Genomic DNA, 12443 nt, shown 5'->3' with positions numbered 1-12443 from the left:
AGATAGTCGCAAAAAGGTTAAGAGCAAAAAACAGAAAGCAAAGAGCACATTGTAAATCAACCTTTTTATAGTATTTTCATGGTGTAAGGCTGAGTTTCCACTGAGCGCGTCACGCGTCGCGTCGTCCGAGTTGAACCAATCAAAACATCCCATTTCGATCCCGTCACAAGAATGTAATGAAGCAAGATCTTGTCGGAAATGACGTCGGTCGTAAAATGAAACGTTTTGATTGGATAACTCTTGACGCGGCGTCGTGACGCGACGCGCGACGCGTATAGTGGGAACGCAGCATAAGGCCCAGTTCAACAGTGGCCAGTTAGCTTAACTAGTAGTTAACTCTCACTCTCCGTCTCTATCTAATCTTTGAGTTAAAAAGAGACGGAGAGTGAGAGTTAACTACTGGTTAAGCTAACTGGCCACTGTTGAACTGGGCCTTTAAGAGAGGCTCCTAAAGCTCGTTATTTTACCGCTCGTGATTGGTTCCGCCATGGTGTTGCACGTTCAATGAACATAAGGACCAGTCTGTCCAGACTCTTATAAAGGGACTCTATCTCTGCCAAGTCACGCCACGTTTTACGGCTGTGTTTTTCTTTATCCGAATAAATCTTTTGCATCCAAAGCCAAGAGTGCAATATTTATATCCTACCTAACATTAATTGTGTATTTATAATAAAGGAAACTCGAAGTTTCCTATCGACAACTACAATTACGAAAAAAAACCTATAATTTATTAATCATGTATCAACGATAGATGATTCAAAATGTATTTTATCGTAAAGTTGTAACAGACAACGTTTCATGATCTATCGTAAAATCACGACGGTACGAGGAAATGGTTTTCCACATCTTATAGTTATTTATCGTACATCCATCAACACCGACGATTCAAAAGAATGTTCTGGATCGAGTTTGTTAAAATGCTACGAAGTTGATGAAAATTTAATATCATATATTCCGTATTCTCTTTCAAAGTTCGGGGCTAAATTTCAGATCGTTTCACAATTTAGATAAAAAGTTATCAATTTTTGAAAAAATATCCGAGTTTTATAGAAAAAAGTGTAATCATTAAAAAATGCTACCAATATAATGATATTTTACACACAAGTAGGTCATCACAAACAAAAACATAGCAACACAATTTTAAACAATTTACAAAAATGTTTTTTGAAATTTTTTTTTCTAATTTTAATAAAAATTTTGTTTAAAAAATTATTTTTAAAAAATATTATTTATTGAATAAAAAAGATTTTAATATAAAATATATTTTGATGTCAAATACTTTTTTTTGAGTATGCGAGATTTCTTGTTGGTTAAAAAAAATTAACTTACCCAACCGTCCTAACCTAGTCTCTTCGTGATCTGAGATCTGAGATCGGAGCGGCTTGTGAACAATGTGAATTGTGAATTGTGTATGCCTGCCCAGTATCCCCACGCCCACATGCTTGTGCTTGTCTGCACGAAGAGCATCATCTGGCACCCGTGGAATTGACCGATCACAAGTCTATTATTTTTCTTGCGGTCAAAGAATAATGAATTGTGATTGGTCAATTCTTATGACTCCACATCCATTTTAGGGCCGGTCTACAATGGATGTTGTAAATCGTAAGAATTGGCCAATCACAGTTCATTATTCTTCGACCGTGAGGAGAATAATGGACTGTGATTGGTCAATTCTTACGACTCATGAATTACAATACTTTAGACCGGCTGTAGGAGGGTACTTTCCGATTCACGCATGATGTGTGTGTGCGCATGATGCATCCTTCATCCTTGTTTAACATTCGGTGTACAACAAGGATAAGGGCCCGGACACACACTTCTGCACAACGCATAATGCGTAATGGAGGATTCACATTGGGTCCGATCACGTCCGATGTTCGACGTACGACGATCCGACATCCAATAATAGAATTTATTATTAGAGACAAAAATTTCCTATTGGATGTCGGATCGTCGTACGTCGAACATCGGACGCAGTGTGAATCCTCCATAAGCATAAGAAAATTGATTGGTCCATGTCCATACACATGTGCATAAAAAAATAAACCAATCAATTTTCTTATGTTTACGCATTATGCGTTGTGCAGAAGTGTGTGCTCCCCGCTTAAAGTCCATCGCACACAAAATGCATAGCTTAGCATAAGCATTATAGCATAAGACCGCTAAACCAATGAGCATCCAGCATAAAGTCGCCATATTGATTTACATAAGATGCTCATTGGTCCAGCGGTCTTATGCTACGCTTATGCTAAGCTATGCATTTTGTGTGCGATGGCCTTTATGCCCGATTTACAATAGCTGTAGTAAGCTGTAGTAAACCTCAAAATGTAAGAAATTGACCAATCACAGTCGATTATTCTCCTCACATTCGCCTGTAATTGGTCAATTTCTTACGGCTTGAGGCTTACTACAGCTTACTACAGCTATTGTAGATCGGGCATAAATAATGCATCTTGCGCATCATGCGCGAATCGGAAAATACCCGGAGTCGAATGTCGGAACCGTCGGAACGTAGCCGATGGTCCAATGAGAAAAATTAATTCGTTTTTGAAAAAAGACGTTCCGACATCCGACTCCGATAGATGACTGATTGTAGATTGGCCCTAAGCCCTAATTCACGTGAATCGATCTTTCCATTGGATTTGTCCATCAGAATGTTCTATGTTGAATTCTCCAATCCGCCAATCAGAAACGTGGGCAATCGGGAACCGACCGACTCGATCGCGGCCAATCGCGCGGCCGATTTGCCAAAATCTGATCGGCAGAGAAATCGCGCGAAACGCGAGAACTGCGAGAAGCGAGGTCGACGACCGCGGGGTGGCGCGCGCGCTAGCTCCCGTCGGGTCACGTGACCCGGCGCCGCGGCGATTGGTCGGCCATTCGTAATTTAAATCGAACGAGCCGTTGCACGTTTTCCGCGACGGTGGCGAGACTGGTGTGTGAGCCAAGGCGGTTTGAACAGAAGTACGGCGAGCAGCGAGTTCCGCGGGTGTCCTGTGGATACGGTAGCGTGGCGCGCTCACGGCCGTTCGTTCTTCTTTTTCCCCTTTTTTCCCCGTCGCGTCCTCGGGCTTTCTTTCTCTCGGGTGCGCATGAGAAGGGTTCGAACGTGAACGCACATCGGTCGCCGAATACCCGCGAATCCTCGCCGGCCGGCGAACTTGGTTTGGGGAGCGGTCGCTGATTCGGGATCACGGATAGTCACGGCGTCGAGGTGCGACGGCACGTGCGACAGAACGTCCGACAGCGACGCGACAACATCGGGTAACGTCACCGCGTCCGACGGCGGCACGTCATCGTGGGAGGATTGCGGTACGTCGTCGTCGTCGTCCTGGGAGGATTGTGGAGGATTGCGATACGACATCGTGTGACGATACGTCGGACGACAGCGGGTCCTACTGCCATTGTCACTGCCATTGCGCGATGTCGAATGAGGAGGAGATACCGTGCGTGATCTACGACGCGAACACCGGCAAAAGTTACGTGAAGGGCCGCTTCTTCGGGAAGGTAAGAACGCGACCGGCGCCGACCTTGAGCCTCTCCTTCGCCTTCGCCCTGACCTTGCACAGTCACGCTCGTATTAACGTTATTCGCGCGAGCCTCTGTTCCGCGACATACGTACATACATACACACGCACACACGTGCAAACGTGATCCTTTGGCGCCCCGACACTTGTTGCACTCGTGCCGAAGACGCCTCTTGTAGAAAGACGTATGATTCGTGAGAGAAACTCGCGAAAAACTGTTTCAGCTCCTCTTTGGGGATTCCAGAGAGGTTTGGATCGCGAAAATATGTTTAATTCTTAGAACTAGAAAAGGGTAAAAAGTACAATAAAACATGATTAGAGTTAATCTACCATTGGTGGGACTATAATGGAGAAATATAATTGGAGAACTATGAAGAAGTTTCATGAGAGAAGATTGCTCAAATGTCCTTATCATCCTAAAACTATTAAACTATATATATTTTTTTAACCGTGTATGTGGAGCTTTTGCATTTTTTTTAATGAAAACCATACTGTTGATGTATTATTGTAACTGAGCAGTTTAAAGAGCACTGCCATTAGCTTCATTGACATTATTTTAATAGCATTTTGTTTTACTTTTTTTGTGTATATATATGTAGATTTTTTTAAATATACAAGATGTGTCATGACTCGAGGTCCATACACATTAGGTGCTTTCCATTTAAATAAAAACTCAGATAATTCTCACTTGTGGCGTCGTTCTATCCTTTTTGGCAATTAATGAATAATAAAGACAGAAGGAAGGACATCACAAGTGAGAATTATCTGAGTTTTGATGTAAATGGAAAGCAACTATTAAGGGCGTGTTATTGAAGTCATTTAGAGTTGAAATTGTTTACATTGTATAAACATATATCCATAAATGCTTCCTAACAGAACTACAACCATTGAAAGTTGATGTGAATATTTGAAAAAGGAAAGAAAAAAGACATTTAATTTAATTTGTTTACAAACAAGTTAAATAAGTCAATTTATTTATAAACAAGTTAAATGTCTTTTTTCTTCCTTTTTTTAAATATTTACATCAACTTTCAATGGTTGTAGTTCTGTTAGGGAGCATTTACGGGCATATGTTTATTAAACATCTTCAACTATAAATTAGAGTCCTAAATAAGAGAAGCGCATCCGGCGGCTCGCTTGGTGATTGGCTGACCGCGGCCACCAATCACAACCGAAAGTGATGGTCCTGCAGCCGATTCCATGTTCGAAGTAACGTGTATTATGTGAGTGAGAAAGATTAATATTTATAATATTATTAACAAATCTTATTTCACGTTGATTACAATGATGGAATTAAAACAACATTATTTCTGAATGATCAAATTGTGTCAGATATACAGAGGTTGTTTTGTTCAGCGGTCAGCTGCTCATTAAGAACCATGAAGGGGGTAAGGAATGTGCTTCTCATATTATTTAGGATTCTAATATAACACACTTATTAGTGAATTGAAGACATTCATGATTAGTAACTGAAAGGTCCGTGGTTCGATCCTGGCCTCCATCCCACATGTTCATCAATTGAGAGGAGGATTTCCTATTTATGGAGAGGAGAGTATAAGAGGAAGATTCTTTGTTTAAGGGGAGGAGAACAGTTTACGAAAAAGGATAACAGGGTATAGAGGTTTTGTGTCAAATAACTGGTACCTTACAGTCAGGTACCAGTTGGAGACACGGCGATAGGATTACCTAAGTCTTACCCAAAACCTTAAAAACCCTCCGAATTGAAGGCATCCCAAATTTTTACCAAAAAGAATAGAGATACCTGTAGAGTTATCCATCTTGGAACTTGTAAATTTTTTCAAATTACAGATTCTTTAAACTTTAAATATATTAATTACTAAAGAACCATTATATTAAAGCCAGTAGGTATTAAAACCTAATTTACTTGCAGAAAATTAACTTTATAATTAAAGCGTCAACTTTTTTTCCTCTCTTTTTTTATTGCAGTTGTATTTACTCTGCTCTTATGTCCGTTGCTTTATAGGGTGGCTTTGCAAAATGTTACGAGATCACAGAGTCAAAGTCGCACCATGTATTCGCTGGGAAAATCGTGCCAAAGTCACTGATGGCAAAAAGCAATCAGAGGGAGAAGATGACTCAGGAGATTGCGATTCACCAGACCTTGAATCACAAACACATTGTTGGTTTTCACGGTTTCTTCGACGATATTAATAATATTTACATTATCTTGGAACTCTGTCGTAAAAGGGTAAGTAGCAGCAGTAGCTACTTCAATTGCCAATTGTGAGTTTACAATTGTTTAACATTCTAGTCGATGATGGAGCTGCATAAGCGCAGGAAAGCACTGTCGGAATGCGAGACACGATACTTCATGAAGCAGATCTTGGATGGAGTTTTTTACCTGCATCAGCATAGAATAATTCACAGAGATTTAAAGTTAGGCAATCTGTTTTTGAACGACGATTTGCAAGTCAAGATCGGTGATTTCGGATTGGCAACCAGATTGGAGCACGACGGTGAAAGAAAAAAGTAATTGTTACTCAAATACACCGCAGTCTTGACGAATGTGATCATCTCTGTTCATTGTGATAAATCATTCTAAATCTAAAAATTAAATTATATTTTATTCATTCTTAAATTCTATTTAAATGTGATATTTTTTATTTGTTTAAACTTAATTTTACTTTAAAATTATATCCACATAAATTATACTCCAACATACTTTGATAAAATTTTTAAACTATCAGGGATAAATTACACACAAAATTTTGGTATATGATTTGAGATTGATTGATGAATTTTTTAATAGAACTGTCTGTGGTACTCCGAATTACATCGCACCGGAAGTGCTCACGAAGATTGGACACTCGTATGAGGCTGATGTATGGAGTATTGGTGTCATAATGTACACTCTACTTGTGGGCAAGCCGCCTTTCGAGACGTCAAGCCTGAGGGAAACGTATTCTAGGATCAAACAAGTGCAGTACAAGACACCGCAACACATTAGTAAACCTGCCATGAACATGGTGGCGAACATGTTGCAATTGAGTCCCTCAAAACGTCCGTCCGTTGCCAAACTGATGAAAGACAGCTTCTTTAGTTCTGGTAAGACACATCAACAATTCAAAAAAGTGGAATTGTTCAATAGTTATTTTTTTCCTTATAAAATCTATCGATTATATAACAGCTTTTTGTAATGTTTTTGTGATATAAGATATAAGTTATAAAAAATAAAAAATAAATTTAAAATTAATTAACTTATAGCTTATTTTTTTTATATCACAGAAACATTACAATAAATCAAATAATATAATTTATTATATATTATTACATTATCACACACACACACACACACACAAAAAGCTGTTATATAATTGATAGAATTATTTTATAAGGAAAAAACTAACTATTGAACAATAATTGTTGATGTGTCTTCCCATCTGATTTTCTAAATAATTTTCCTAGTGGGACAAATGGCTCATTCCGAATAATAAGTTATATCTTCTTGAAAATTGTATATATTTGCATCTATTCGTCATAAATAAAAACTTATAACTAAAAATAAGTTTTAAAAATCCACAAAAATTGTGAAAATTTTCTGGCAGGATTATTCTAAAGAAATCACTTATGGGGCAAACGGCTCATCCCGCTTGGAAGTCGAAAAGTTAAATTAATTCAAATTAGACGAGAGAAATTGAAATTCTTTGCCAAAATGTTTTGCATTTTTTTTTATTGTCAGAGCAAATTACAGTATAAATAATTTGCAATTTTTTTGTCTTTTTTATTTGTTAATGAAAAAGAAGCAAAATAATTTTCTTATTAATTAACAATTGCAGGATACATGCCGGCGAGTTTACCGCTCTCATGCCTGACAATGGCACCACGTTTGGATACGCTCGAGTTACACTGCAATCGCAAACCGCTCAGTGAGATGAACCTTAACGGCTATTCGGAACAGGAGATTTTCCCTCGAGTGCCGAATAGTCCATCGCGAAAGGCTAAATTTAATAACGAAGTCATTGAACCGCAAAGAGGCGGCAACCTCGACATCAGAAAGATGCTTCAAACGCTAAAAGAGCAAATAGCTGTTGTATTAAAAACTAAGCCTGCTAGGGAAACAGCTTCTTTATCAGGTATGTTAGAGGAACTATTGAGTTGTGTATATATAATAATTAATTTTTTTTTTTTTTTAATAAAAGGGGAAAAATTATATATATATATATATTTTTGATAATCAATTTAATCACGTAATAGTTTTTTTTCTAGTGGTCTTTAGTTGAGACTGCGTTTTTAGTCCAAAAGTACCGGCGCGCGTGGTTTGCAGGCAAAGAATTGCACGTAAAATTCACGCGAATAATATTAAGCAACCAAGATCCAGTTTTACCCGTTTAACAGCGTTTTCCTTAATTTAATTTTATATATAATTACGTGTTTATATGTCGATATAGCTTTATCAAACAATGTATGCGTTGTTTTGATCTCTGATACTCTGCTATCTTTTGGATAACTTCATGATTTTGTTCTCAAAGTAACTTCTCCAATTTTTCGACAGAAAATTACTCTAGGTGATTTTTGCCGATTTCTAAAAAATCAAAATTTTTTCCATTAAGCGAATTTTCTAGTGATCTAAATAAATAATAATCTGAAGACGAAATATGACTAAATATGGGTGTGGTAAGACATCCCAGCTCAACTGTAATAATTTTTGCCGAATGACCAAAAAACCTTCAATTTGTCGAATTGAGCGCAGTATTTGTGTTACATATATATATATATATTTTTTTTTGCTTCCTCATAGAGGAAGCTTTGTGATGGTGAAAAAATTTTTTTTCGAGATTTTGGTGGAAATAGGTTTAGAATGTTCCAAAATGTCGAGAAATCATATTAGTAAAAAATGTCCGGAAGTATGTATGTGTGTGTGTGTGTGTGTACGGATTTTTTGTACACGCATCTACTTCTATAATTTTTTAGATATTGGAATGCATTTTTTTTTAATCGATAGAGTATCATAGAAAGTATGTTCTCCTCAAATTTTATTAAAATCGGTTGACCGGTATAGATTTTATTCGAATTTTTTTTTTTTAGAAAAGCGTGTTTTATCCTATAGTTTTCTCAATATTTGATATAGCGATCTATATCTAATTCTATTAAATTTTTCAGTTTTTTTTACCCCTATTTCATATATAATTAATTAAGATTTGGTTAATTAGTTCTGGAGTTACAGACATTTTGTACATACATAGAACCCTGATAAAGTTTAGTCTAATCAAGCAAATTTTTTATATATGAAATAAATATATATAAAAAATTATAAATATATGTGTAAAAGATTATATATCATGCAATTATATATGAATTTTGTCTTGTAGAACCCTTTGCTCACAAAGCTTCCTCTATGAGGAAGCCAAAAAAATAAATATTAATAATTATACATAAAATAAAATAAAAGTTTCCTGTAATAATGAGGAAGCAATGTGCAAGTTTGTAATTTGCACCCTTTTTTTTAAATTAAATATCGAGATGTGCAAATAACTGGGATTAAATTATAATTGCTATATTCAGTATTACTGTATGATGTGTTAAAAAAAGGTTTTCTCTGAAAATTTGCAGACGAATTGACTGATCCAGCGGCGCAGCCTGTGATTTGGATCAGCAAGTGGGTGGACTATTCCGATAAATACGGTTTTGGATACCAATTGTCCGATGATAGCGTCGGCGTGATGTACAACGATGGCACGCGATTGATCATGATGTCAAATGGCTACAACATTCACTATATTAATCGCGAGGGCGATGAGTTGTACTACACGGTCAAGGATTATCCGTCCCCTCTTGAAAAGAAAATGAAACTGATGAACTTCTTTTTGAAATACATGAACGAGCATCTGATGAAGGCGGGTGGCTCTATTTCGATGAAACGTGGTGACGAACTCTCCAGAATACCCTATATACATCAGTGGTTCAGGACTCAGACAGCTGTAGTGATGCAACTGAGCAATGGCACAGTGCAAGTAAGTGTTAATTAATCATCTCTAAAGTTATGTTAATATGTATATGTGTGTGTAATATAATGTTATTCACATATATATTATTTATTGTTTCTGAAATGAATTACATTCTCATACTACAACATCGTGTACTTTCACTTCATTTTACTCTATTGCTTCTGTTATATCTGAAAAATATTTGAGATGAGGGGTAGAATTCGAAATGTTACAAAATTAATCGTTTCTATATGGAGCCATGCAATACCCCCTGTATAGTTCTTATATTATTCTTATCTACATGTACACTCATTTGATGATGAACTATTTTTATCTTAATTTTTTTATTTGTTTAAATATTTTATTAGTCTTAATATTTTCTGCTTTTTTTAAGCTCTTTTTATAATTTTTTTGCTACACCGTGTGTTAACTTATTCTTTTTTTGCATATATATATTTATTTATTTTTATTTATATATTTTTATCTGTTTTAATACACTTTAAACAATGAGAAGATATAATTTGTTTTTAGTAGCATTTTTATTACTGTTACGTTGTTGGAAATAATGTTTGTTGCAGTGTTTTTGTTTTGGGATAAATAAAATTGTCTATTTATTTCTTAGATCAACTTCTTGGACCATGCAAAGATCATCATGTGCCCGTTGATGGCGGCAGTCACTTATATCGATCACGACAAGAACTTCAAGACTTACAGATTCCAGACCATTCAGGAAAATGGTTGCTGTAAACCATTGGCGGACAATCTGATGTACGCGTACGAGAAGATCAGGCTGATGCTAACGAATTCTCAAGCCCGATAAGATCATTTATGTCAAGGAACAACGAGAGTAAAATAAAATAGCGAGTGCCGCGCCTCTCTTGGCACTATAAATTAACTTGGAGGAACGCGACATATGTATTTATTTTCTAATAGCGCTGTCTTTGTAGCGAGGGAAAGAGAGAGAGAGAGAGAGAGAGAGAGAGAGAGGGGGGGGGAGGGGGGAGAGAGAGAAACGGGCGAATGGAAGTCACGCATGATTTTTCTTCTTCCTTTGCCCGATTTTTATACAGCCGTAGAATTTTGCTAGGTAATCTTTTTTCTTTCTTTTTTTTTATCATTTACGAAAGAGAGAATGAGTGTGTGTGTGTGGGTGTGTGTGTGTGTGAGAGGGACAGAGAGAGAGAGAAAGAAAGGTAACCAATTGCGCAACGAAGGCAAAACATTTTGCGAGGAGGCATTCCATCGTTCTTAGGTGTGCCGTACATATTACTTAACGTTAATTGATCGGGTATCATTGATCTGCCGTCTATCTTCAAAAATAGTACTAGAACCGCAATTTCTAAAATCTCAGTTAACTTTGACCAATGTCTAGGACTTTAAGTGAAACTCCCTTATTTGTATATCCACGTTAGCCTCCGGCCTGATTTCCTTTTTCCTTCAATTCTCATTAGGAATCTTGCAAAAGACTCCTCATCTTCATTAATCCGCAGTGACTGCTTAAAAGGTATTTTGCTCTAACTTTGCAATTGAATCAGATTCGATCAAGAGGTCCCGCGCCGCGTTCACCACGAAAAAAAAGAGGAAGAGCGGGGCGGAGCACAGGAGTAATCGTGATTCGACTGAGTGGTGCAATCTAACGTCCGATTTCGTTGTCGTAGTTGAGATGAGAGACCTGCAAAAGCTAGTCTTCTGACTGATGTGTTTATTCCTCGCTTCTGAAAATTTGCTGAAGCCAAGAACTTGCTCGCGAACCCGTTCGAAGCAGTGCGACTTGGACTACAAGCGATTGTTAATCCCCGAGCACTAGTTGTTAAAGTCTAGTAACAACGGCGGCGCAGATCTACGCGCGCGTTTATCGAAAGAAAATATTGTTCGAGGTGAGACTGTTCGAGACAAATTTTGTAACGACTTGCTTAAAGCTTAATTATTTCAGTTGTGACCGTATCGATAATTATAAGTATATTTACCACTTCAAGGAATACAGAAACGAATAACAAATGACGATTAAATAAATTATATCATAATTATTTCTTTTGCTTTTTTACACTATTTTATTTACATACACTTCACGTATTCGGTAAAGTTAATTTTTCTTGTATAAGACGAACAACGTAGAGATTCTATATTTTGGGAAATGTATATCTTGCAAACTCCACCCTTTTTAGCAGCAACTTATATAGCTTAAATTAGAAATCGAAGATATCTCATAAAGAGTACTCTCAAAATTTATTTTGTAGAAATTACCTTTAATTACCTTTATAGCAAGAATTAAGCATAAACAGTCGTTATTTCCGTGAAATTGCTAAGATCGGATATCATATGGTAAATCGCTATTAATTCATCTAGAAATTTTGAGGTTTTTCTAGAATTGAAAAAGAAATGTGTGTGAGAGAGAGAAATGGATTGGCGACTCTTTCTGTCGAGAAATTCAACGAGTTATTTACGATTTCTCGCATTGCTTCGATCGGTTAGAAAATAGTACGAAAGAGTGCGGAGTCAATTGTATTGAATTACTTTATGCATGGAGATTATTCTGCCTGATAGAGAAACGACTATACAAAGACTATATTTTTTTATAGAGCTAAACTGACCAAGCATATTATAACTAAATCGAGCGGCATATAAACGCGGTGTGTTGTACTGTAAGATTCTCTTTTGTAATATTAGATTGTAACAGACAGATAATACGTCGATTTTTGTAGAATTATTGTAACATCGAATCGTTACGAGAGTTCCCGTATTTTTTTTTCAGCAGTGCACAATCCTGATTTTGATTAAGGATTAATTAAGACAGCTAAATGATGGATTTTAGCAAATAGAAATCGAAAGGTCTGGATAAAAGGAACTCCAGAACGATTAGGGAATCTCGAGAGAATGGAGATCCGGATACTCGTGGATTTCGCGGTGCGAAGAGTTGACGATCAGAGTATTTAAGTAGCCGAGGGGTTCGCGGATCTCCTTGATAATCTGA

General features: G+C 36.8%; 1 protein-coding gene across 1 annotated transcript; it reads left to right on the top strand.

The window, feature by feature from the left end:
• The first annotated feature begins 2920 nt into the window (after nucleotides 1-2920).
• On the top strand, nucleotides 2921-12221 carry Polo (Serine/threonine-protein kinase polo). The gene is made up of 7 exons (XM_077406917.1): nucleotides 2921-3507; nucleotides 5512-5736; nucleotides 5800-6017; nucleotides 6298-6593; nucleotides 7325-7621; nucleotides 9099-9499; nucleotides 10095-12221. Exons 1-7 carry the CDS (start codon nucleotides 3424-3426, stop codon nucleotides 10290-10292), a joined length of 1719 nt encoding a protein of 572 aa, XP_077263043.1. The 5' UTR covers nucleotides 2921-3423; the 3' UTR covers nucleotides 10293-12221.
• The last annotated feature ends 222 nt before the right edge of the window (nucleotides 12222-12443 follow it).

The sequence above is a fragment of the Temnothorax americanus genome, unplaced genomic scaffold, assembly GCF_048541705.1.
Source record: "Temnothorax americanus isolate GAGA-0224 unplaced genomic scaffold, ASM4854170v1 Scaffold21, whole genome shotgun sequence".
Taxonomy (NCBI): domain Eukaryota; kingdom Metazoa; phylum Arthropoda; class Insecta; order Hymenoptera; family Formicidae; genus Temnothorax; species Temnothorax americanus.
Note: the sequence above shows the minus strand (reverse complement) of the source record. Positions and strands in the feature narration are given on the sequence as shown.